Source organism: Chinchilla lanigera, unplaced genomic scaffold (assembly GCF_000276665.1).
Source record: "Chinchilla lanigera isolate Chin_1 unplaced genomic scaffold, ChiLan1.0 scaffold00049, whole genome shotgun sequence".
In the NCBI taxonomy this organism is placed as follows: Eukaryota; Metazoa; Chordata; class Mammalia; order Rodentia; family Chinchillidae; genus Chinchilla; species Chinchilla lanigera.
Genome location: NW_004955450.1, coordinates 653,397 through 679,743, shown reverse-complemented (window position 1 = coordinate 679,743; position 26,347 = coordinate 653,397). Strand labels below are relative to the sequence as shown.

Below are 26,347 nucleotides of genomic sequence, written 5' to 3'. Positions count from 1 at the left end.
GGAGAGGCTTAATTTAGTTCATAGTTTCAGGAGATTCAGTCCATGGTTTGCTGGCTCCAAGCTAGGAACATCATGGTGGAATGATGTGGTTGAGCAAAGCTGTTTGACTTATTGTGACAAGGAAGCAGAACAGGGGAGCAACAGAGAAGAAGGGGCAAGGGACCAGATATATACCAAAGTTCACATTTCCATGACCTACCACACACCCAGAAGTGTGCTTCACCATTCCCCTGGGTGGCTTCCAAGACAATAAAGTTGACACAATCAAGTTTAATTATCATGTCCCATGAATGTTGGTCTGTTTTGAGATTTCATTCATCAGATCAATTAGTCCACTGCCCTTAATCTCAGTTTTAGGACACAGGCAAAATATAGACAATATTTTTCTGAGAGTGTAACACACATAGGCTGGAGTTCACCTGTCAGTGGAGTCTTTTCCAACTAAAACCCCCTAAGCCTGGTCCTTACCCCTTGTATTTTTTATCAGCATTCTGGTCTTCTGTGCTTTGACCAGAATCTCCCACCAAATTTGGTCTACAGCATACTGAGGTTTTGTTAGCCAGCATCCCCAAACCTTTCCAAACTCTTCCAGCAAAGCACTTCCAAAGGCTTCTAAACCACATGCCTAGGTAGTCACACAAATGTCTCCATGTCTCTGGTATGAAAATCTTAGTCACTTTTCTCATTATCAAGACAGATTATTTGACGCCCACAACTTAAAGGAGGAGAGGTTTATTTTGGCTCATGTTCTTATTGTCCTCCAGTTCCAAGGCAGAAATGGCATATAGCACAAGGGTCTGGGTGGAGGAAAGCTGCTCAGGTTACGGAAACCAGGAAACTGAGAAAAGAGAGGAGCCAGGAACAAGAAGACACCCTTCCAGGTCAGGGCTCTGCTGAGCTGCCTCTAAACAGGCCTCACCTCTGACAGCACAGTCCACTACTAAACTCATTAGTGAAGAAATTCACTGATAAGTATGTTACCCCCATGATCCAATCACCTTCCCAAATCCCCACTTCTGATTATATGAGTCTCTTGGGGGACATTCCAGATCTAAATCATAATAGCTACACTTTGTAATCTCTGCAATTGCTCAGTTTGATAAGAAAGTTTTTATGACACCGAACTCCAACCAGCTGTCACATCTTCTCCAATGCTGGACTTGCTCTGACTGACCCTCATTAGAGAAAGCTACCTCAGCACCAAGGCAGAAGGCCACACATGTTACAATTGGCAATGCATTCAGAAAAGAAGAAAATGCATTTGGAGACAGGGAGGAAGTTCTAAGCGCCAGTCACCTGTGTGTCAATCCTACCAAATAAGTAGAGCTGCAGAGATTATGAAAGAGGGTTCTTATGCATGATTGTCCAAAAAGCAGATGCCCTTCCAGGAGGTACAGCAGTTAGATGTCTCCTGACTTTGGCTCTTTTATATTTGACCAAAATATCCTTAGCGGTGTTTTTTCAGGCTCAAGCATTCATTTTGCTTCCCTTTGCTCACACTCCAGCTACCTTTGAGTCCACTCCGCAATTCAGCCTTTTTTTTTTGTACTGGGAATCTAACTTAGGATCTTGCGCTTGCCAGGCCAGCACTTATACCACTAAGCTATATCCCCGGCCCTCAGCTTTACACTAATTGCTAAATGCAGTGCCACAGGCCCTCACTATTGAGGGCTGACCTAGAGCAAGATGTGGAATTGTAACTGGCATGGAAATATAGAACCTTGAAAGTTAGATTTTCTCCCTTTAGAGAAAGTGTCTTCTCCAAGACTTCTCAGACCTAGGGCATAAACTGCCATCCTTACCTCTCCTCAGCCCAGATGCATAGATAAAATGTATAGGTGCTACCACTAGAGGGTCAAAGTCCAGTTTCATTGCCAGGGGGAAGGAAGAGAGAGGCCTGGCCCAGGAAGGGGTGGATCAGGCCTGGATCTGTCTCCTGTCTCATTGTACTCCCTGCCTCCCTTGCTGTGAAAGATCCTAACACACCTCACAGCTGTACACAGTGAGATAGCCATTCAGACCATGAGGCCCCTCCAACTCCTTGGAACTAGCTTTGAATAAGTCCTTTTTCCCTTTTTTCCCAAATAAATGGCCTCATTTGAGTTGATCAGTGATGAGCAAAGGAACCTGAGCATATGGACTAAGTGGCCAGAATAAGGGGTTGGACCATAGTGATCATGATGGAATACTAAGATGTGATTAGTATCTAGATGTACCAGGGTGTACTGATGGACAGAATGCAAAGTATGAGGAAAAAGGCAACCAAGTGTGGTGGCACATGCCTATAATCCTAGGACTCAGGAAGCTGAGGCAGGAGGATCACTGAGAGTTCAAGGCCAGCATGAACTATATAGCAACACCCTGTCTCAAAAAAGGGGGGAAAAGGGAATCAAAAGTGAGTCCAAAGAATGTGTGTGTGTGTGTGTGTGTGTGTGTGTGTGTGTGTGTTACTGGAGATTGAACCCTGAGCCTTCATACTGAGCTACATTCCCAGCTCTTTTGAGACAGGTTCTGGCTAAATTGCCCAGGCTAGGCCCAATCTTGCAGTCTTCCTCCCTCAACTTCCTAGAATCTTGGGATCACAGGTGTGCACTAACACCCCTGGCTGCCTCCAGAGATTTTAAATTATCTGAAAGGATGAGTAGGAAAGATTGCAGGATATTATAGGTAATCTTGTCAACTTGATTGGATTGAGAACAGATTTTTCTTTTGTAAAGCACATTTCTAGATGTGTTTGTGAGGACGTTTCCAGATAAGATTGACATGTGGGACAACACATTGATGGGGAGACCAGCCCTGAATGTGGGTGGCACCATCTAATCAGGTGGGGACCTAAATGGAACAAGAACAGGAGGCAGCACACTAGATGCCCCACTTTCCTGGCTTCCAACAGACATGCATCTTTTCTCCACCATGCCCTCTGCTGTGATGTTCTGAAATTACCTTGGACCCACATGGAACTAGCTGACCATGGACTGAAATTGTGAACCAAAATAAATCTTTCCTCCTTTACATTGTTATTCACAGATATTTTGTCATAGTGTCAGAATGCTGACTACACAGAAGATTTGGGGGAGAGATTGACCTCCTCCTCCCTCAACAATTGGGCAGTCACCATAAGGTCCAGGACATCTGAGAACTTCTCACATCCAGAGAGTTATCTGGGGAGGCTCTAGAATAGGCCAACAATTATCAGACAGGAAGAAAGTGTTTCACTTTTTTTTTCTGCACAAAGGGGTGCTCACTTGATTCCCTAGTAGGAAAATCTTTTCCAAGGCAGAGTTTTTGGAGATCTAGTTGATTCCATGTATAAACAGGTCCAAGAAAATGTATTTGTGTGCCTGTGTGTGTGGTATGGGGATTAAATCCAGGACTTTTACACTGAGCTCCATCCCCAGTCCCTTCTATTTTTTATTTTGAGACAGTCTCACTAAGTTGCCCAGGTTGGACTTGAATTTTTGATCCTCCTGCCTCAGCTTCCCAGAGTGCCAGGATTACAGGCATTATTCTTTTAAATAATGTTGATTCCAATTTATTAAGACCCTGTGGACCAGAGATATAGCTCACTGGCACAGCACCTGCCTGGCAAGCACAAGGTCCTAAGCTTGATTCCCAGTACCAAAACAAAAACAAAAACAAAAACAAAAACAAAAACCCAAAACAAAAAAACAGAAACAAAAACGACCCTGCCTTAGACCCTGGGTATAGAGATCCAAGAAAATGTCCCAGCCGTCCTGTGTTTTGGTGGTTAAGAAGAAATAATGCCCCCCCCCCAAGAGACAGTCCCAGGCTATGTATTGTATACATTAAGTACCTACTTATACACCAGATATTGTATACATTAAGTACCTACTATATGCATAATGCTAAGATGCAAAAAAATTACACAAGCTGTTCAGTGCTAGAGTATAGGCCAAGTTAAACAAGGGGCTGCAGGGGGTGGGGGACTGAGGCAGATGCAGTAACTGCTCATAGGACACAAACAGCAGCTATGCCAGGAGAGAGGCCAGGATGACAACAGTCTGTAGACAAAGAGAAGACTTCAAAGAGAAAAGAGACAGGTCTAAGTCACTACAGTGCCAAAGCTGGTCTTGAATTCATTCTTCTGTTTCAGCCTCCCAGAGTGCTCTGATTTCAGGCATGCATCACCCTTTTTCTTAAAAACAGAGGTGATGAAATTCCCATGTGAAAGCTGCCCTCCCTAAACCTGGAGAAAAGAAACATTATCAAGGGTATGTTGTTCCCTTTTATTTTCTTTTAGCTTTCCCATATATTCCCATGACTTCCCCACATTCGCCTCTGCTTTGCCAATTCTCCAGAACTTCGTTTCCTTATGAGCCCTGTGTCCCGTAAAACATTCAATACATCTGTATGATTTTCTGCTGCAAACCTGTCGTAATCCAGTTATTTCTCAGGCCCAACCCGACATCCTACCAGGGTAAAGTTTTCTCTCCTTAAATGGCATGTGCTTAAAACCCCAAGAAAACGTCCTGGCCTTTGCCACGCTTCCTTGGACATCCTGAGTCCTTTCCATCTCAAACCGAGCCAACCCCGTCCTCCTCTCCAAAGGGACAGGCGAGACAGCCTGCGGGGTCAGGGCTAGGTGAGGATAGTCCAGGGGACAGCAGCCAGGCAAGAGCGTGCCAAGGTCGCGTTAGGGGACGGGGCTGCCCGCGGGACCCCACACACAGCACCCGGACTCCGCCTCCCACGCCCCTGAGGGAACCTTCACTCTGGACACCTGAGGCCCGCGCGGACCGGAAGTCCTGGGTGCCCCGGTTTGTGCGAGGTAGGCGGTGCCTGGTGCCCTCCAGTCCACGCCCCTCTCGGGTTAGGCCCCGCCCCTCGGGCTAGGTCTCGCCCTTCCCTCTCCAGCCCCGCCCTGGGCCTCCCCCTTCCTCCAGATAGGCCCCGCCCTATCCACCCAAAGCCCCGCCCACCCTCCCCTGGCTACGCCCTTGGCCGCTCAGCCCCACAGGCCTCTCTCCTCCAAGCCAGGCCCCGCCCCTCTTTGGGGCCAAGTCCCGGCCACGCCCAGGCCACGCCCCCTACTCCAGCCGCAACCCGCGCGCGCCCCCTCTCGGCCAGCTAGGGGAAGCGGACTGCCCGCCTGGGCTGCCGAGGGCGGGGGCGCGGGGCTCCCGGCTCCGGGCCGGCGCCATGGGGAACAAGCAGACCATCTTCACCGAAGAGCAGCTGGACAACTACCAGGTAAGCAGGGCCCCATCAGGGCTTCCCGAAATCAGGGCGCCAGGGTTCCGGGTGCGCCCGACCTTGGGCCGGTGACCCCTCCTCGCCCCCAGCCTCAGTTTCCTTGCTAGGGACTAGGCTCATTCCAGCTGGTGATTGTGGAGCTTCGCTTTCCGCCCCCCCCCCTCCCGTGCAGCCTGGGACCATCGTCCCGGGGTGCATCCCCCGCGCAGAAGATGGAGAGTCAGTAGGTGAATGCAGGGCTGCAGGGGGTGAAGCGAAGGAACAGGTCCTCTGTGGGGCTCACTTGCGTGAGGAAGTGAGGAAGCACCTAGAGGAAGCAGGCGATCCAGGGGCCTCCCTCTGCCCTCTGTTCCCCAGCAACCCTCCTGAGGTCGCTGTCCAGACAACAGCCCACTGCTCACCTGTGTGGGGACTTCTGAGGTTGTAGGCTGGCCCCCCCCCGCCCCATCGCAGTCTTCCCAGGTCTCTGCCTGCCTCTGCCCTCGCCACCTGAGAACACCGTGTAGTTGCTGCCTCTCTCTTGTGCTGCCTCTGGGCCTGGGAGCCTCTCCCATCCTCAGACCTCAAGGCCCAACTCTGATGGCTCCTCTCCGATCCTCAGGCAGGGGGCAGGATGTGGGTCACCTTTGTTCCCAGGAGAAAGGGACACAGTAGGCACCTGTGGCTTCATGAATGCTTCTATCGGCATCGGTCCTCTGTTATGGGCAAAGATGCAGTAAAAGGCCGTTCTGCCCAAAGCTCTCATCGTCAGTAACACAGGTTTTCCAGCTCTAGCAGGAGGCCCTGGGCAGGAGGAGAGGCCCTACATGTATGGGTGCCTGCTGTGTTCCAGACCCTACTATGGCAATAGCATGTTGATCGCCACAGGGTAGATTCCTAGCCCCATGCTAAGGAGACAAGGGAGCTGGCCAGGCAGGGCTCATAAGCCTTTGAATCATGAGTCCCAGGCTTCTGCCTTCCTTTGGATGATGTGGGCTGGGTGTTCAGGGTCTCTAGTGAGATAGACTGTCACCTCCAGCGTGGCCCTTGTGAGGGAAGCCTGTGGCAGCGTAAGAGTGCTGGTGGGCAGGGGCTTCTGTTGGGGCTGGAAGATGCAGGAACAGGGCAGTGTTGGGCAGGCCTCTGGAAATGGAGTTTGGCTAGCGGGGCCTGGCTTAGACATTCCAGGTGGAGGGACGGCTGGGGTAAAGGCTGGAGATGGCGCAGGCAAACAGCCCATACCCAGAAGTAAAGTGCGCCCTGGTGGGGGCAGGGACCTGGTTCCCGCTCTGGTCAGCCTGGCATTGGGTTACCCAGCAGAGCCAGGCCCAGTGTTGGGTTCTGGTCCTTTGCCAGGGCCCCACTAGACAGGGTGGGAGAAATGAGAGCCATGAAACCTGAGAGCCCCATCTCCTCCCTCTAGTTTCCTGGCCTGGCTGCAGGGCTGGATGGGGTGACCCTGTGTTATAGCTGCCCTAGCCCCAAGCGACCCTCAGTTTCTGGGACCTCTCAGCCTGACAGTCTTTCCTTTCCAAGGTGGAGTGTCCCCTTCCTGGTTTCCAGGGGCCAAGGATACCCAAAGCTTAGGCTCTTGTCTAGACCATTCTTCTGCATTGCACACCCATCACCTGGACCTTTCAGACCCTAAAACAGGCCCAACTTCTCCCCCAAACCCACTGCTGCTCCACCAGCTGTTCCATTAGAACACTTTGCTATCCCTTAACCCACGTTTTCCCTTAGGAACAGGTCTGGGACTCAGCCTCATGTTCCTGTCACCTGGAAATCCCATTTTCTATCCCCTTGCTGGGCCCTGGGCCAAGCCTCCTCATCTCCTGGGAGGCTTGACTGCACCCCGGTCTCTTGGGTCTCTTGCTCTTCCTCCCTCTTCCTTTTTCCCCTTTCCATCCTCCCTCTTCTCTTTCCTCCTCCTTTCCTCTTCCCTTCAGCAGATACTATACACATACCATTGGAAAGCACATTGGTTCTTTGACCATTATCCCGAGGCAGTTGGTGCCAACAAGGGCCCTGTTGCTGAGGAGTCCTCAGGGAAGCTGTCCAAGGGACAACCATGCCATGCAGAACATGAGGGATCTTTCTTTTTTTTTTTTTTTTTTTTGTGTCTTTTTTTTTGAGACAGGGTCTTGCTATGCAGTTCAGGCTGGCCTTGAGCTCACTTTGTAGCCCAGGCTGGTCTGCAACTCACAATGATCCTCCTGCCTCAGCCTCCCAAGTGCTGAGATTACAGGCCTGTGCCACCATGCCCAGCTGAAGGACCTTTCTAAAGCACAGGTGTGACCCTCTCCTCCCTCAGTGATTCTATGGTATCTTGGGGTGACTGCTTGTGCTAACTCCAGAGCGCTGGGCTGGCCTAGGCTCAGTGGCCTTTGGCCTCAGTTCTCATTCCATGTTGCAGGCACCCTGAAGAGCTTACAGCCAGCATCCCTCACCCCTTCTGCAGCCTGTCTGCCACCTCTGTCCAGGGGTCAACCAATGTTGATGTTATTTTATTCTGTACTTTTACAACAAGGTCTCACTAGGGAGTTCAGGCTAGCCTTAAACACACTATGTAGCCCAGGATGGCCTCGAACTCACAGTGATCCTCCTGCCTTGACCTCCTGAGTGCTGGATTACAAGCATGCACCACTACACCCCGCCAAAGCTGACTAGAATGTTTAGAGCGAGGTGCATGGTAAATGTGGTTTGGCCTGGCTACACCTTGGAATTTCCCAAGCAGCTTTGAAGATCCCTGGTGCCCGAATGGACCCCCAGGAATTCCTGTTTAATTGGTCTGGGGTGCTGAGGGGTCACGGGGCGCACAGACATTCTAAGCAGCTTCCCTGGTGACTCTGCTTCAGGACAGACGCCCTCACATTCTTCACTGGGAGATGTTAGAAGTGCAGGTTCCTGGCCCCTCCTGAGTGTCTGATTCAGATTCAGGAGTGGAGCCTGAGAGTGCATTTCCACCAAGTTCCCAGCGAGACTGCTGGTGCTGGTCCAGGTACCACATCTTAAGGACCATTGGTGAGGAGCAACACGGGCAGCTGAGACAAGGGACCAGGGTTATGTGGGGAACTTGTGTATCACACCAGTGGCACCCATGGATCAGGACCTCCTGAGCCAGGCCAGTACATGGTAGGGGCTGTGTTCTTTCTAACCAGGCTGTAGAAGAGAGGGAGGAGAGGGGAGGTGGGGAAGAGGAGAGGTGAGGAGGTGTGATGCACAGGTCAGAGGAGGGGAGAGCTAAGCCAGGACCTGTCCCATTTTAGTCCTGCTCTGTGTGTGGGTGGGAAAGATCTGCATCTGAAAGGCACAGCCCCCTGCTTCTCTGCTGCCTGCTTCAGGCCTGAGGCCTGCTGAAGAATCTGCCCACATGATCCCTTCCCGTCTATGTCTTAGGCCTGCTAGGCAAGGAGTTTCCTGTCTGTGCTCCCGGAGCCTTTCTTGCCTCTCACAAAAGAGCCATTGACAAAAGTAAAAGAGCACCACCACCCCTGCTGGGTTTCCAAGAGGGGTAAGCACCCAGGAAGTTACAGGGGCTTAGAAGGATAGGCTCGCTGGAAAGCTACACCAGTGTCCCCTGCAGCCCTGCTGGAGGTGCTCAGCAGGAACCCCCGCTGTTGCGTGCACCCTTTGCATTCTCTGTGGCTGCCTTAGTGTGCAGCCCAGTTGCCCTGGTGTCCAGCGGCTCCAGGTTGTATCCAGGACCTGCCTGGCTGTCATCTGCTGCTCATAGGCACCCTCTGGACCCAGCACCCAGCCCAGGAGATCATCTCCCTTCACACTGTGATGGCAGGCAGAGGTGGAGAGGCCTGTGGCTGTGCAACATGGGGCTTCCAGAGCTGTCCCCAGCTGCCATCCTCCCACAGCACATCCTGCTGGCCCTCAAGTCAGCCACGCCCACCTATGAGCACCCCCATCTTTCTTTCCACTGTGCAACCCAGTGGTTGCATAGCCCCTAGCATGCATTGGCCTGGCATCCCCAGGTCTCCTGGACTCAGTCGCCCCTGGGTAGGGTGGGCAGGGGTCGTGGCGTCTTCTGGCTCCATCCAGCACTGTCCTGTAATGGCCTGTTGTCTCCAGGGCTCTGAGGAAGTGGTGTGGGAGCCCGGGCCCACTGTGTGTGTTTTCCCTCCACAGGACTGCACCTTCTTCAATAAGAAGGACATCCTCAAGTAAGTGTGGCTTCTTGTCCACCCCTTTAGGGCTGGGGCTGTGGCAGGATGGGCCGGGGACCCCGCATGGGCTGCCTGTAGAAGCTGGCATTGAAGAAAGGCATGGACACCGTATCTAGGCCTCAGCTACACTGGGCTGCTGTGCAGACTTGAGAGCTCTCCACTGTTGCCCGCTCTTCTGCCAGGCACAAAGCATCTGCTTACTATGCTGGCCTCTCTCCAGGTTGGGGTCATTTAATCCTCCCCATGATGTTATATCAAGAGGATCCCATTACCCCACCACTACCACACAGATGTGGCTCAGCAGCTCAACGTAGGTCACACTACCAGGGACCAGAGATCTGGCTGCTGACAGGTCCCTTGCTGCTTCCCTGCATCATGGGGAGCTGCTGCAGGGAGCCCCTGCCTGTTGTACTCCAGCTGGGACATCCTTCTGCTCCTGGGAGATCCAGCTGTCCGGGCTGGTGGGTCAGTGGAATGGTCCTGAGTGGGAAATAAGGGGGTCTCAGAGGTGCAGGACTAGACAGAGGGCTGGGGACACAGAGTGGGAAGCCTGCTCTGTGGCCTTCACTGGGCCCCTGGCCCAGGCTGTCGGGTGGCATCAAAAGCCAGTGAAGCCTCAGGCTCACTTTCCTGGAGATCAGTGGAGGCTGGGCCAGCGCCTGCGTGGCTTCCCGAGCACCGTGCTGCAGTGTGTCCCTGACCTCTGTGCTTGGCTGGCCCCTGCGCCCGCCCAGGCTGGAACTCTACCTGTCCCCAGGCAGGTGGAGGCACCTGCTTCCTCCCTCAGAGTCCTGACCTTGGGGAACTTGGGTTCTACTTCCAGGTCCCAACTCCATGGCCACAGGCAAAGTTGACCCCCCTGCCTCAGCTCTTCTGGGAAACAGAGGCAGGAGCCCTGCTCAGTGTTTGATGACTGGGACTTGGCTTGTGGCTTAGTGATGTACGCTAAGACCCCACTGGGACAGGGTGGCTCTTGAATACATCCCACAGCCACCGCCCAGGTGCTCTGGTGGGCAGACCTTCCTAAGCTTTATCACATTTGCCTTTTGCTGCAGGGCCCCCCCACCTATGCCCCGAGTTACAGATGCCCCCTGGCTGTATCTCTCCTGAGGCCCCATTCTGATCTTTTCACGGGCTGTCTCTGCTGCCTGGGACCCAATTTGTCACTTCTCCTGCCTTGACATTGCCACACCTCCCTCCAGAGTCAGCTGGGTGCCCCCCCTCCTGGCACCCCAGCACACAGTGCTATCACAGCCTGGGGAGCCCTGGGCATCAGTGGCTTAGGTGCTAGTGCCTCCTAGACCTGCCCTTGGGCAGTATCAGGCCTCCCTGCCCACGCTTGACATTGGGAATGGCACCTGTTGGCTCCTGGCAGATGCTTGAGGAGGCTGTGTGAAGGATGGGGAGTGTTCCCAGCTGGAGAGCAGCAGGAGGGGGGGCTCAAGCTGCTGTGCTGGGCCTTTGGGGGTGTCCCTGTCCCATTGGCAGGTGGCAGCACTGTGGGAGGGGTGTCCTGGACCCTGTAGCCCTGGCCTGCCCAACTCTGTACCTGACAGCACCCCGGCCTCTGTAGCTCGAAGCCAAGCCTGAGGCCAAGAGAGGTGAAGGACCCCTGGCAGCTGGATGCCCCCACCTGACCATGGACCCCCTCCCTGTTCTCTCACTGGTTCCTTCAAGACCTGCCTCTGAGTTAGCCCAGAGGCTAACCTGCTGTCAGGACCCGGTGGACTGAACCCAGGCTTGTTCTACAAAGTGGCCAAGTGGGGAAGTGGGTGAAGCTCCCTGTCCCCATTGTGTACCCTTAGAGCAGGAGCCCTGGCTCTGTCTCCAGCATGTCTCAGGTGTCCCCCCTGCAGGTGGGAACGCAGTGTCCCTGGCACTGTTTACTCCAGGCCCGTGTGACTGGAGGGGCCAGAGTGACAGTGTTGTTAGATGTCACAGAGGCCGCCCAGAGATGAGCAGGGGCTAGGTGAGCGCTCCCTGCGGGAATGTGGTGTAGACCCTGTGGCTCTATCTCTGTGTCAGCCCCTTTGTTTTCCTCAGTCCCCTTTCTGGGCTCTAGCAGAGTGAGGGTGATGACTGATCCCCCGATCCCCACCCTGGGTCCACCCACTGTTCACAGTGCAGACCCTCTGCGGTCCACTCTCCTCCCTGCCCCCTCCCCCAGCTGTTTTGGAGAGCAGCAGCTGCCTGATGGTGGGGAGGATGCTGAATGGGAGGCTCTCCTTCCTAGCAGCATGGGTCGGTGATACCAAGTGGTGGGCCCCATTCTCCCCTCGCCTGATGCCGAGCCCCACGTGACCTCCCCACTCCGCCATCCTCTTTCCTTCTGTGGGTGAAAGCGCCAGGGTTCAGCTCCCACGGCCCCAGCTCTGTTGTGTGCCTGAATGCATTGGACAGAAGTCCTTGTCCCTTCAAGACAGAAGAAGGCTCAGTCTTTTAGCACCCCCAGGTGTTTGCTTAGTTGTTACCTTATTGTTTATTTTCTCAACTGTGTGTGTGTGTGCATGCACGTGGTACTAGGGATTGTATCCAGGGCCTCCACGTTGAGCTACTAACTCAGGAGTGTGAAACTCAGTTGTCTATGGGTCCCAACATGTGCTGTAAGTAAATGCAGCTGGCCAGTTGGGACTTGTTGGAACTGACCTCTGCAGAAGCAGCTGCTGTCAGCCCCAGCAGGGCCAGAAACCCAGATGTGTAGTGTAAAATCTCTTCCTTTGTAAACACTGGCAACTAAGTTCTAAATAAGCATTATCATCATTATCATCATTATTATTATTGTTATTAATATTATCATACTAGGGATTGAACCCAGGGCCTCATACTGAGCTATTTCCCCAACCCTTTTTTATTTTTTATTTTGAGACTGGTTCACACTAAATTGTCCAGGCTGCCCTCAAACTTTTGATCCTCCTGACCCTATCTCCCAAGTAGCTGGGATTACAGGCCTGTGTCACCACAACTTGGTAATTATTTTTTAAATAGTCCCTGAAAGCCAGGCATAAAGGTAGACACTGGTTTTTAATGTTCAGATGAAGCAATCTTTTCCCACGAGACTTCAAATGCTGCATATCATGGACTGATTTTATTTTATATCCAACTCTACCACTCCCACTATACTGCTCCTCAATGCCAGTATCAGTTTCATGTCATTTTTCTTATTACTGCTTTAAACACTTTTAACATCTAGTAGGGCAAATGTTTTCCCAGTTGCTCTTTTTTTTTGAGACAGGGTCTCCCTGTCCTTAAACTTATTATGTAGCCCATGCTGGCCTTGAACTCATGATCCTCCTGCCTCAGCCTCCCAAGTGCTGGGATGACAGCCATGCACCACCTTTTTAAAACTTTTTTAAAAGTTTTTTACTCTTTTTAAAACTCTTCTACATTTATTGCGCCAAACAAAGTTTTCAATCAGTCAAGTTCCCAAATATACCCTTTGCCGATCTTGATTGGGATTATATTTATTTTAAAGAATCATGAAGAGAAAGTTGGTTCATTGCAGTATTAAGTCTTTCTAATTGGAAAAACAAAAGTTATCTAACTACCTAAAATATTTCAATAGCCTTTGGTGAAGTTTTACATTTTAAATATACATGTTGTATTAATTTTATATTTAGTCATTTCTGGCTTTGTGATTCTTTTGCGTTGTGTGATTTGGACCTTTTTGCTTTGTGTGTATATGGAGCTGGGCTGGGACCCAGTTTCCCCTACATGCTGGGCAAATGCTCAGTACTGAGCTATAGTACTGACCTCAGTACTGTATGAATGAGGCCTCTGTAATTGTTTTTTTAGTAAACTAGTGCTGATAGTTAGAAAGATAGATAGATAAATAGATAGATAGATAGATAGATAGATAGATAGATTTTTTTTCTATGTGGAAAAGATCCTGAGCCTTTTCTAATTCAAATAGTTTTAAGATGATTATTTCTGATATTCTAGCAAATAATTTGCTTCCTCCTTTCCAAGATTTGAATGTATTATTTTATTGTCTTAACTAATTACATTCACAAGCACTCCTGAAGTAACTTTATACAATAATGGTGATGATAGGGTTTTCCATTTGTATAGATTTTTCCATATATTTTATTATGTAAGTATGATTTTTGGATACTGACTTGAGATAGAAATTGTCCTTTCATTTCTAGTTCTAAGCAAAAGCTTCTTTTGTTTCTGTTTTGCTAAAAATTTTAAGGTTTTTTTGTGGAGAAAAATAATACATACTTTTTAGCATACTTTTTTATTTTTGTTAACAAATTTTTTTTTTTTTGGTCTTTTTGAGACAGGGTCTCACTATGCAGTTCAGGCTGGCCATAAGCTCACTTTGTAGCCCAGGGTGGTCTCAAACTCACAATGATCCTCCTGCCTCCGCCTCCTGAGTGTTGGGATTACAGGTGTGCGCCACCACATTCGGAAACAAATACTTTTGACAATTAAAAAAATTGGAGCTAAGGGTATAGCTCAATGGTAGAGAACATGTTTTGCATTCATGAGGCCTTGAATTCCACCTTCGTGCCAAAAAATTAAAAAAACAAAAGAAAAATTCAGAACTAGTTAAAAAAATAATGAGTGAAATCAGCCCCTCAACTTGTCATGTATTTTTGTGTGTGCGCATTCAGCCCTATGGTCATATGTGGATTTAATTGATCAAATATGTTTGCCTATGAATATGACTTACAGTCACGAATTTCCAAATATAGAGGCATCCTTGCAACCTGACAAAAACCCTAGTGGGTCCTAATAACATCATTCTTCTAGAATATTGGATGTGACTTGTGGGCATGTTATTTTAGAAGACTTTTGCACTTAGGTATGCAAGTACATTTGGTTCATTCTAGATGCCATTCACCGGGTTCTGCCATCAGCTACTACTGACTTTCTAAAATAAACCTGGAGGCTTTCACATTTTGCCCTATGCTGAAGCAGTTCAAGTAGCACAAGTATTTCTGGTCCTAGATGTTAGGATAGGACAAATATGTAAGCCTTCTTGAACTTAGTGGAGGGAGGAAGTCTGTGTGGCCTTAGACAAATCACCCTTCCCCTCTCAGACCTTGGTTTGCTGAGCTGTAGATGGGCTTTGTGGTGCATCTGTGTGCACAGTGACGGGGAGGAGGTTAAATAGAGAGCCAGTGTCAGGTCCAACGCTCAGAGGAAACAACAGAAAGACTCGGGTGCAGGTCCAGAAGGTGGCAGTGGAAACAGCGAGGCTGGGCACTGTCTCTGCCAGCACAGGGCTCTGGGCAGAGCGCACTCCCTGCCAGCCCACCTCCCGTGGGCAGGGTAGTTGGTTCCCTCTCGGCCCTTACCTGGTCCTGGTTGAGGTTGGCTTTCGTAGCTGAGCCAGACCAGGTGTTGGGGGACACTGGGAGACAGGGTGGCAGCCCCTCATGCCTTACCTCTGCTCCCTAAGGCTGCACGCACGGTTCTACGAGCTGGCCCCCAACCTGGTGCCCATGGACTACAGGAAGAGCCCCATCGTCCATGTGCCCATGAGCCTGATCATCCAGATGCCAGAGCTCCGGGTATGTGCATGACCTACAGGTGGGCAGGGGATGGGCATCTGCACCCAGCGTGGGCAGCATCAGCACCCATCTGGGCGGCACCTGAGCTCCTGTCTGTGGTTATGTGGCACTGAGCAGATGTCTGGAACTCTCCGAGTCTCAGTGGGACCAGGCTCAGGGTGTGGAGATGGTAGGGCAGGAGCCACAGGCTTTGTCCTTGAGCTTCTGGGCCGCCTGAGCTTGGCACACTGTGAGCTGGCCGAGTGCTGGCCAGCAGGAAAGAGGGAGGCTAGCAGCGTGGGCCAAGCTATGTAGCATCAGAGAAGGGTGTTGATGTCCAGTCCTCAGGGGCAGGAGGTGGCTTGAGGCTACAAGCATGGCACTGGCACTGGCACTGGCTCTGTGGCTTTTGCTGTGCGTCTGGGTCCAGGTATCTGACCTTTCAGACTCTGCTTCCACCTCTGCCTCCCTGGGTGTTGTTTTCCTTATGTGGAGGGGATGCCTCGATGCTTCTCCAGGATGGATCCTTGCTCCTGCCTCAGTGAGGCCCAGTTGGAGCACACAGAGGCCCCCTGTGGCTCCTCACCCTGCTGGACTGGCTCCCACCTGCATGTGCTCAAGCTCCTGGAATCCCTGACTACCCAGCTGAGCAGATGCCCTCACTGTTCCCTTTTTGCAGAAGGGAAACCAAGGTGCAGAGGGTCAGGCCACGCATCTGAGGCCATGTACACTGTCAGCTTCGAGCCCCCTGCCTGGCTGGCCCAGTGACAGTCACAGCTGTGCTGTCCTCCTCAGGAGAACCCTTTCAAGGAGAGGATCGTGGAGGCCTTCTCCGAGGATGGCGAGGGGAACCTCACCTTCAACGACTTTGTGGACATGTTCTCTGTGCTCTGTGAGTCAGCGCCCCGGGAGCTGAAGGCCAACTACGCCTTTAAGATCTACGGTGAGGGCCTGGCGTGTGGGGTCTGTGCTGAGGACATGGTGTGCGGGGCACAGGGCTGTCCAAGGACAGGGACAGGAAGCTGAGCTGTCCTCTGTGAGGGTCTTGCCATGGGGTCACACCACATCTGGGAGACAGTCTTGGTTGGTGTGAGGAAGAGACAAACATGGTGACATTGGGTTAGGATCTGGGACCTGAGGACTTGTGTCCCCTGAAGACACAGGGTGGCATCTATGGCAGAGGGGGTGTCCCTGCGGACTCAGGGGAGCAAAATGGTGAGGGCTCAGGGAAATGGGAGAGGCTGAGGCATGGGATGGGGAGGGCAGTGAGTCCAGAGTGGTTTAAGGCCAGGCTGTGGGGACCAAACCAGGTGCCAGCCTAGCACTCAGGGCCCTGGCTCTGCAGGGTTCCTGGGAAAGGGCACCTATGTTATGGAGAAGAAATCATGCAGCCCTGTGGCGTGTGGGAGCCGGAAAGCAGGGCTGGGCCCAGTGGAGAGTTCAGGCAGCAAGGAGGCGCCCCCAGTACTGTGTACCTCATTTCATGGCCTAGTCCTTGCCCTGCCACTCACAGGCCACTAGGTGGCGCTGGCACACAATGATTCCCCCATCCAGAGGGAGGGAACTTCACACCCATCTCACCCACTGAAGGCCTGTGAGCCTGGGGTCCCCTCTCAGGCATGGACACCAAGGCCCACAGCAGGCTGAGCCTTCTTATTCTGGACCACAAGAGCCTGTGCCAAGCCTCCTATCTTCAGCACTTTGGGCAGATGTGATCTCAAGGCAGCCAAACTCATCAGGGGCTATCTACATTTATTTCTTATGACGTTTGCTTCAGAGGATTTTAGCTTGGTTATGTCCACATTGTGTCTGCATGTCGGAAAGCCAGCACCTGTGCGTCTACCCTGCACAAACCGTGCTGCGTGGCTCATGCGGAGAGCTTCTCAAATTCCACGCGTCCCTTGGCCTCAGCCCCAGGCTGTTATCTGCCTGAGAGGGAAGTGCAGCGTGCATCATGCAGAACGGGCAGAGGAACCAGCCCACCACTGTCAGAGACCCTCCTATGTGCCCCCAAGGGCAGAGGCGAACCCGCTTCACTCCTGTCCCAGAAGCCTTCACAGCCAGTGCTGAGATGGGCGGATGGTGCTGGGCACCCTCAAGGGCTCAGGCTGTAGGTCTAACATGGAGCAAGGATGTGACCTCAGCAGGTCCTGTTCCTAGGGTAGTTAAATGAGCAAGGGCACACCATGCTCACATTGCATTTACCATCTTAGTCACCACCATTCACCTCTCGGCCTAGTGGGTAGAGGAGCTCGACAAAGGGGTCTTCACATCTGGAAAGCTCCTCTTGGGGGTGCTGTTTCAGCAGAAACTTGGAGGATGACTAGGTATTTGCTGGAAGGCCGCCCAAGGCAGGAGAACTTGTGCCGAAATCTGGCGTTAGGCTGAGCGTGGTGGGAAGGGTGTCAGAGCTTGCTGTGATGAGGCTGGTACACGTGGTTCAGTCCATGATCCACTCACTGTGCTTGAGACGGTAGTAGGACCTTCAGCCCAGTGAAATGAAACCATGCTCTCTGCTCTGTGTGCACAAAGCCAGTTGTGTGCCCCCTTTAAGGGACTCCTGCTTCTCCCAACATGACTTTTCTTTTTAACTGACAGGTGAAATTGCATGTATGTATTGTGTGCAACATGAGGCATGTGTTAATTAATTGCGGGTGTGTGACTTTAGGCCCTCCTGTGCTATGGTACCACTCAGGGATGTGGCTCTTAGTCCAGTAGACCCCAGGCACAGTCCCCACTGCCTCTCTGAATGGCTCTCCGGCCTTGATTCAGTCTAGGCCTAGACTCTAGGCCTTGGTGTCTTTCGCTCTAGAAGTCCACTGGGGTCAGGCCAGGAGACCAAGGGTCTCAGGAGCTCTCAGCTTTAGGGTGCTGTTGTACACACACTCATGGGATTATGGGTGCTCTGAATACTGATTTGTCAACTGTGGGTGTTGAAGATCTGCCTTGCAGGTGAACCCCTTGGTCTCCAGGGTCCCTGGAGTGTGCATGAAGATTCCCTGGGGATGCCAGGGGCTGGTGCAGAGTCAGTGTGGCGAGCCAGGGACAAGGGTAACAAAGTGCAGGACTCCTTGGGACTCCTGGGGGACCTGGTTTGGGCTCAAACATCTCTCCTGGCACCTCCCTTCCGGCCTGCAGACTTCAACACCGACAACTTCATCTGCAAGGAGGACCTGGAGCTGACGCTGGCCCGGCTCACCAAGTCGGAGCTGGATGAGGATGAGGTGGTGCTCGTGTGTGACAAGGTCATCGAGGAGGCCGACCTAGATGGTGATGGCAAGTTGGGTTTTGCTGACTTTGAGGACATGATCGCCAAGGCCCCTGACTTCCTCAGGTACCACCAGCCTAGGGCTCAGGCAGGGCAGACCAGGATGCCGGGATCACAGAGGGCAGCCCCTCTTGGTGTACAGCCGTGGGCAATGTGTGCAGGCCAGGAGGTCACACACAAGGCCCTTGCAGCGCCGGGCTCTCATGGGAAGGGTGAAGACCCTGGAGGTCCCTGGTTATGATTGGAGGCTGGAGTTGCCAGGGGCTACAGTTCCTCTGGGCTTCCCTCCCCGGGGTGTGTAATGACCCCTCTGTGTGGCTTCCCTAAAGCCAGGCTGGCTGAGGCTGGGTTAGGTCTTCCCCGGGAGCCTCTGCCTGGCCCGAGGGGTCCTTTCACCCTCTTGTCCTTTTTGTCTTTCCAGCACTTTCCACATCCGGATCTGAGGACCCTGTGAGAACCTGGAAGCCCACCGTCTTCAATGCGGTCTGCAGTGCTGTGGCCCCGGCCACCCAGGAGAGGAGTTATGGCCCTGGGTTTACACCATCAACAGCAAAAAACAACCTTAACCAGGGAAGAGGGTGTGAGGTGGTCTAGCCCAGGGCCCCTAGACCCTCTGTGGGTCTCTTGTCCCCCTGAGAGGGGAAGGCAGGAAACCCAAGTGGAGGTGATGGGGGTCTCACTTGTCTGTGTGCTAGGCAGACCCCCTGCCCAGTTGCCAAGTGATAAGCAGGGAAAAAAAAGAGGTCAGGGTTTTAACAAGCTATGCAATTTTCCCCCAAATCCCAGGCTGCACCCTGCCACCCTGCCACCCTTCCCAAGGCAAAGGGGTGTGAGCAGTGGTCTAAAGGGCTCCATCCTTGTCTCTGCCTGGTGTGTGAGCTCCTCCCAGGCCACCTTGGCTGGTGTGTGCTGACCACAGATTTATGAACTCCTGTAGTAAACACTGTGTCCTGCAGTCTCTGTGTCTCCTGACTTTGGAAATGATCCGCGGCAACTATGGATTACAGCACCTGGTTGCTGTAATCCTCCATGGGCACAGTGCCCTGGTGCAAGGTTAAGCCTTCCCTCTCCAGGCACTGGCTTTGGTCTCAGCGCGATGCCCTAGGGCGAGGGAGAAGTTGCATAGCCAAGCTGCCCCGGATATGCTCTAAGTTAATTGTGCCCAGGTTCAGGTAGGAGGGAGAGCACCTGTGTTCTATCTGGAGAGGTCAGTCCTGGCCACTACCCCCAGTTGTCACCCTTATGGAGGTGGGAACATGTGGGCAAGGGCGCCAAGGGAAAAAATAGGAAGGATCCCAGGCAGAGCCAGCCTGGCCTAAGGGAGTGGTGGAAGCAGGAGACCTGAGCCGTGTCTAGAGCTGTGGCTGGCAGGAGTCTGTGGCTCCATGGGGCAAGGCCATAGGGTAGGGCTGGGATCCAGGTCAGACTGGCTAGAGGCCGGAGCACACAGGGACGGCACCCAGCACTCCCTGGCAGGCTGCAGATGCTACCACCGCTATGGTCCAGATTAGCCCCAGAGTGAGCAACCTTTTTAGGGGGCTTTTGCTTAGCAGTATGGCCCCGAAGCACTGCCCCTCCACCAAGGGGTGTGGTTTCTCTATCTGTAACACCAAAGGCTTGGGCTGGGAGCATCAGGATTCTCTCAGCTGTGCCTGAGGCTGGGATGAGGGAAGCCAGAGGAGCTACGGGTGAGTGGTGGGACCCTGATCTGTTCTAAGGTCAAGCTGAGGCTTCAAGGCCAGGCCTTGCTGCTACATTCCTGTGGGACAGAAGAAAGGATGTGGCTCCTGCCCCTCTTCCTGTCTGCTGCCAGGACCCTGAGCCGGGAAGCTGTACCGTGTCCCCCTGTCCATTAGGAAGGTGTCTGTCCCAGCCCAGGCCTGGCACTCTTCAGTGAGCTCCAAGCCCCAGTCTTGATGCACTCTTCTGCGAAGAAGGATGCTGACTCCTGCCCATGGCTGGTCCCTGCTCTGTGGCCTTTTCCATCCTCTGCGTGGTTGGGAGACACTGGGGAGCAGGACATGTAGGCGCACAGGCTGAGGGAGGTCCCTCCAGGCAGGCATGCAGGCTGTATTTCTGTGCCTGGTCCACAGTAGTTTGTTGGGTTGAGGATTCCAGGGTACCCTTGGGCGAGTGGAGGGCTTTAGATGACCTCAGCACAGCACAGGAGCTGGGGAACCCTGGGGCCAGACCCTCTTCAGAATCTGTGCTTCTTGTCTGCAAAGAAGAGCCTCCGGAGCTTGTCAGGCTGCAGGACAGACAGACTTGGGGTTAGGGGCCCTGGGCATTGGTCTGACAGGGGCCCATGCCTAGGATATGAAGTTGGGCTGGAATATTTTTGGCGACTCTCTCAAGCCTCTCCCCAGGGCCTGAAACCCTACCTTGCACTCCAGTTTGGCAGGAAGGATTCACCCTCATCTGCTGTGGAGTGGGTGGGGAAGGAACAGGGTGAGAAGGAAATGCCTAAAGGCAAGAGGATCCCTGCAAGTTCAAAGGCCAGCCTGGACTATGTAGCAAGACCCTGTCTCAAAAAAAACCTGACACACATACAAAAGAAGAGATAGAAAGTGATGGTGAGCCCCACCCGACCTCCCTGCAGGGCCCTGGTCTCCCCTGATTCTAGCACTCTCCACCCTAGCTGGAGTCCAGGAGTTGTACCCAGGGCCACTGCCTTTGGGACAGGACATGGTGCTGTTGCCAGGGGAAGCACAGGCCTGGGATGTGGCTTCTGAGGTCCTTAAAGGACTCTGTGGTTGTGAGAAGGTTGGACCCTGGAGGCTGTTGCATGTGAGTATGGCCACAGCCTGGCCCAAACTGGAAGTTGGTGAGCTTCCTGCAGAGGCCTCACACCTGGGGGCGTGTCACTGCTTGGTTAGGCGCAGAGGCTTTGAGTGCCCAAGACCAAGGCTCTGCCTGTGGGGATGGCCTCTTGGTGCCATTGTGTCCAGGTGCAGGCAGAGTGAGGGGTGGGGTCCCTGCTTCCTGTGAACCCTGGCCAGCCCCACTTGGACCTCCCTGTGCCTTCCTGACCCCGCTCCCTGTCTTCCTTCTCAGAAACCCTCAGAGATGACAACCCTGTTCATGGCTAAACCCAGAGTGTGACAGGATGCCTGGCCTCATCCTCTGTGCAGTAGCTGCAGGACACAACCAGAGGTACCAGCCCATTTCACAGAGAAGGAAGTAGGGTCATGAGGAGGGTCTCTAATAGGAATAGAGGTTGCCTCACTCAATTTGATTTTCAGACAAGCCAAGAAGAATTGCAGCATATGAGACATACTACAAAAAGTACTTGTTTATCTGAAACTCAAATTTAACTGGATTCCCCCGAGGCATGGTACTTCTGGGGAGGTTGTCCTACCCAAAATCATGAATGAGAATAGTGGGGAACTGGGCCATAATTAAAGCTAAGGGCTCCTCTCCCTTTCTGAGGCTCTAAGACCCTTGCAGAGGCCAAGAGAGGGCCAGACCCATCTGCTTCAGAAAAGGCTGTCAGGTCCCAAAACCCGCCTCTTACACCAAATCTATCAGTTGGCCCCGCCCCCCACCCACCCCGCTTCCAGGCAGATGCAGGGCTGGAAAGTTTGGGTATGTCGGGGCAGGGGCGTTAACCTAACCCACCCGTGCCTGAGGTGCCCCCAGGGCTGGCAGCCCCCCCTGCCCACAGAGCACACCTTATGTGCCCGTCCGGGCTCCTTGCTCCTGGCTGCTGGGACTTGCTCGTAGGTGTTGCCTGGCTCCGGGAGCCCTGAGATCTTCTCGTAGCCACTGTTCATGGGTTCCGACAGTGTGCTGTACATGGGACTGGCCCCGGGAGGTGGGAGCCTGGCTGGGCCACCCCAGCGGGCTGGGATCTGTGCATAGGCCCTATTCCTCTGGTCGTCTGTATTGTGGGCCTCCTGCAGGAGACCCATTGTCCCAGTGAGGTCCGAGGCATCCGTGAAGCTTCCCTGGGAGCAGGACAGAGCCTCATGACTCAGCTGTAGAAACCCCTGCCTCCTTGTAGCAGCCCAGGATCCCCGAATTTCAGAGCTGGGAGGCTGGGGTGGCCCCCAGGAGGTGGAAGACATTTTAGGGCCCTGGTCTGGGCTCAGCCCAGGGAGGGCAGGCCCCAGGTCATCAGGCCTGTCTTGATCTCCATCTGAGAGTCTCTGTAGGGCCTCCCTGCCTGGGGGACAGGCCTGGCCAGACACCGCTATCCCCAGGCCTGGCTGTGGCTGGCTCGTCTTCCTCAGGTCTGCATAGATGAGGTCGCCGGGGCTGGCAGGAGACTTATCCAGGAGCGGGGCACTCCTCTCAGGGAGGGGGGGCACCCTGCTGTGGGCCTAGGGAGAGAGAAACAGAGACTATCTCAGGGGCATCCACTGCAGAGATGTCCTTAGATCACCTGAGGTCACAGATTTACCCAGCTCTTAAAGGCAAGGATGGGAATGGTACCAGGATCCTTGCTAGCCCTTATACTGTGGGCTCTGAGCATGGACCTTACCTTGGTGTTCAAGGACTTGGGCCTCCCAACCTTGCCCCACCCTGCTCCTCCGGCCTCTGTGGTCCATGAGTCCTTGGGGGGGCTCTGAACCCCACACTCAGTGCCCAGCCCCCTCCTGCCACCCAGTCCATTGCTTATGGCTTCTTCCCAGGATTTAGGGAGCACCAGTTGTTCCCAGACTATCTATGGAAGATAGTCTTAGGTGCTGAGAGCTCTGTGGTGAGCAAGGCCAGACCTTGGGAGTTTATGTGGAATCTGGCTCCATCATATGGTAGAGTAGGGTGTGATTACTACATGCTGATGTGTCACAAGATCAGGTGGCATCAGGTCATGGTCAGTGCTGGGGGTGGGCCAGGGAGAGTGATGGGGAAGGGGGACGTTTTCTGAAGTGTAAATGGCCTTTCTGAGGAGGGACATGAGGAGAGGCAGAAGGTATCAAGAGTGTGAGCAGGTAGACATCTGGAGGGAAGAGTGTGCCTTGCCAAGGGCACCCAAATGCAAGGCCTGGCATGGGAGAAGCTGGGCGACCTCAGGGAAGACCTGGAAGCCAACGAGGCCTTCAGCGAGGACACGGAAGGAGCAGGCACTTGCTGGGGCTTTTGTGGTCCTGGAGAAGAGTCTAGATCCTATTCTAAGCTGGGCATGGTGGTGCACACCTGTAATCTGAGCACTCAGGAGGCTGAGGCAGGAGGATCATTAGGAGTTTGAGACCAGCCTGGGGTACAAAGTGAGCTCAAGGCCAGCCTGAACTGCATAGTGAGACCCTGTCTCAAAAAGCCAAAAAAAAAAAAAAAAAAAAAAAAAAAAAAAAAAAAAGATCCTATTCTAAATGAGAGAAATCTTGACAGATACTGAAGAAAGCTCTCTGAATCTTACCTGTAGGGTGCCAAGGAGAAGAAAAGAACTGACCCTCAGGCACCCCACTGTACCATTCACTGGGGATGTCCAGGCTTTTCATATGCATTATCTCATTCATGCCTCCAAGAACATCAGGAATGGTAAACTGAGGCTGACAGAGATTGTGTGACTGGCTCAGAGTTACACAGCCCAAAAATGTTTGAGACCAGGCGTGATACACATCCAGTGAGCAGGGGCAGGCATGACACGAGTGGCTGCTGGTACTTCCGGCTGAGGCTGTCTCTGTGGCCTGCAACTCACCTTGCAGCTGGAAGGACCACCAGGCACAGCACCTCAGGGCTGACTGGTGTGGCACCCATATCCCCATTCTGGCAGCCCTCCCCTCGGTGGCTGGAATCTCCTCACCTCAGCGCTGTCCTCCTTGCCAAGGCTCCGGGGACCTAGGTCTAGGCTTTTGTCTGCATGCAGGAAGGAGCCCCGGGCCTTCACAGGGACACGGGGGCTGGCAGCCTTGTCAGGTACTGTGGTGGGGGATGTTGTTGCTGGATGGTTTTCAAGGCCCAGGTTGGTCTGGTGGAGCCCCAGGGTGATGGCATCATACAGATCATGGTCTTCTGGCTGGGGCGGTGGGGACATAGCAGGTATGAGGTCACACACTCCTCAGTGGCCTCCAGCATCCTCCCAGGGATGGCTTCCCAGGTAATGAAATGTCCCCACCTGGCCCTTGACTTCAGGCAAGATGCTCTAAGTTCCTTTTTCAAATAGGTACCCTGTCCCCACCTGAGTGCCCAAGGGCAGCAGACAGTGAAGCCAGAACGGCCCGAGGCTGAGCAAAGGATGCCCTAGCCTGACTCCTCACCCAACCAGATGAGGGGAACCTACCCTGGGACAGGCAGCAGCCAATGTCTCCCCAAAGGGCTCCAGCTGCACCTCCTGGTAATGGCGCACCAGCTCGGCCAGGGTGCTATGGCTCAGAGTATCCCCCGAGACCAGGTAGCGCCGGTTTCTGAGTTGGTTGATGACAAAATGCCTGCAACGATCACTGCCCCTGCAACACAAATACATGTGGCCTAGGGGCTGAGCCCTGGGCCAGCCTGGGGCAGGAGAAGGCTCAGCTCTGCACTTAGGACAGAACCAGCTGTCCAGGTCCCTCCTCTCTTAGAGCCCTGGTGTCCCTGGGGAGCTCAGGCGGGTTTCACACCATGGGGCTCTGGAGCCTGGGAGGGACCTGGACCTGCTGTGGTGGAATCAAGAGGGAGGGTGGGCTGGGATGAGGCTGGTGGGAAACTCACCTTCAGAACTACTCAGTCCTTGTACTTAGAAGACCAAAATGAATACCAGAAAACCAAGATGAGCAAAGTCTCACAATTTTAAATGAAGACAAGATCTGACCCTGTGTCTTCAAAACTCAGCCTCATTCTAAACCCACACCCTGATGAAACAGCAGGGTTCCATCCTCACCCCTACTCTCTGCATCGTTTTTTGTGTGGGAGAATAACTGACACACGGGGTGGAGGGGCACAAACATCATAAACACGGGGCCCGCTCACTCCCATGCCTGAGTGCTCCTGGATACAAACCCTTCCAGCCCCGAGGACACACCCCAGTCCAGCCCCATGGGAGCTGCCACGGGCCCCATCACCTTGGTTAGCTTTACCCTCTATGGAACTTCATGTAAATGAAATTCTACCGAAGTTTGTATCTAGCTTCTTTCCCTCAACCGGTCTGAACAACCGATTGATGTTTATGTAGAATTAGTTTCTCTTTTCTTCTCACGTACATGCAGTATTTCATTTAATGAAAAACCCACAATCTACATGTTCTGTGGATGGGCATTTAGGTTACAAACATGCTGTGAATGTTCCTTGGGTGAATATATGGACTCATTTCTGTTCAGACCATACGAAGGAGTACAACTGATGAATCAGAAGCAGTTTAACTTGAACAGACCGGGCCAAATCATTTCCTAAAATTGTTGTGATGTGTGAGTGCTCCACTATTCCACAGCTTCACCAACTACTTGATCACATCTATCTTTCCATTTTAGCTATTTATTTATCTATCTATCTATCTATCTATCTTTTGGTGGTACTGGGGATTGAACCTAGGGCTTCCACACTGAGCTATATTTCCAGCCCTTTTTAATTTTTTTATTTTGAGACAGAGTCTTGCTAAATTGCCCAGATTTGGCTTGAAATTGCAATCCTCCTGCCTCTGCCTCCCAGAATACTTGAGATTAGAGGAGTACACCATCGTGCCTGGCCCACGGGAAATTTTTATTTCCCCACTTTTTCATACATTTATGGGCCGTTAGCTATTTCTATTTGGTGAAGTGCTACTTCAAGTCTTCTGCTTTTATTTGGGTTGTATTTTTTTTTTCTTATCTGTAGGAGTCCTTCCTATGTTCTGGATATGAGTTCTTTGTTAGATATATGTATTGTAATAGATAACTTCTTTATGACTCTGACTCAACTTTTCCTTCCCTTAATATCATCTTTTGATTATCAAAAATTATTTTAAGGAAATCAAATGTATTTTAAGAAATCTTTACTTATCCCATTCTCATAGGCATTTTCATTTGTTTATGAAAATGTTTCCCTCTTTTCTTCTAGAAATGTTTTTTTTTTTTTTTGGTACCAGGAATCGAACTCAGGATTCCCGCAGGCAGGTGCTGTGCTGCTAAGCTATATCCTCGGCCTAGGAATGTCATGGCTTTGCTTTTCTCTCTTGGATCTATGATCTTTCTAGAATTAATTTGTGTACATGGTGTGAGCAGTGGCCTTTTTTTCCATTTGGCGATCCAGTTGCTGCTAGACCCATGATTGGAAAGATGGGAAATGTGGTGGTGACCCTGCTGTATATCCAGGGAACA

The 26,347-nt window shown here is 52.6% G+C and overlaps 2 protein-coding genes across 4 annotated transcripts in view; one reads left to right on the top strand and one right to left on the bottom strand.

Annotated features, from left to right (window-relative positions):
* Positions 1-5,017: 5,017 nt before the first annotated feature.
* On the top strand, positions 5,018-19,089 carry Cib2 (calcium and integrin binding family member 2). Of its 3 annotated transcripts, none has more exons than XM_013518896.1 (6): positions 5,018-5,211; positions 9,274-9,365; positions 14,776-14,887; positions 15,662-15,809; positions 18,005-18,200; positions 18,556-19,089. In XM_013518896.1, the coding sequence occupies exons 1-6, from the start codon at positions 5,161-5,163 to the stop codon at positions 18,575-18,577; spliced, it is 621 nt and encodes a 206-aa protein (XP_013374350.1). In that variant the 5' UTR covers positions 5,018-5,160; the 3' UTR covers positions 18,578-19,089. The 3 variants fall into 3 exon arrangements, with proteins under 3 accessions (XP_013374350.1, XP_013374351.1, XP_005393495.1); XM_013518897.1 differs by having other exon boundaries at positions 5,048-5,211; positions 9,331-9,365; XM_005393438.2 differs by lacking the exon at positions 9,274-9,365 and having other exon boundaries at positions 5,116-5,211.
* An 87-nt stretch (positions 19,090-19,176) lies between these two features.
* The window catches only part of Sh2d7 (SH2 domain containing 7), a 10,229-nt gene continuing 3,058 nt past the window's right edge, over positions 19,177-26,347 (bottom strand). The window contains exons 3-6 of the mRNA XM_013518895.1: positions 24,358-24,523; positions 23,881-24,093; positions 21,806-22,456; positions 19,177-20,382 (exon numbers count right to left, since the gene is read on the bottom strand). Of these exons, the coding sequence (XP_013374349.1) occupies positions 20,332-20,382; positions 21,806-22,456; positions 23,881-24,093; positions 24,358-24,523 (1,081 nt within the window). The 3' untranslated portion in view covers positions 19,177-20,331. The remainder of the gene's footprint in view (positions 20,383-21,805; positions 22,457-23,880; positions 24,094-24,357; positions 24,524-26,347) is intronic.

Bases quoted from the DNA above. Each gene is read 5' to 3' on its own strand.
- Cib2 (XM_013518896.1), top strand. From the start codon at position 5,161: ATGGGGAACAAGCAGACCATCTTCACCGAAGAGCAGCTGGACAACTAC. The intron at 5,212-9,273 runs GTAAGCAGGGCC...TGTTGTCTCCAG, and splicing joins AGCAGCTGGACAACTACCAG to GGCTCTGAGGAAGTGGTGTG. The intron at 18,201-18,555 runs GTACCACCAGCC...TTGTCTTTCCAG, and splicing joins AAGGCCCCTGACTTCCTCAG to CACTTTCCACATCCGGATCT.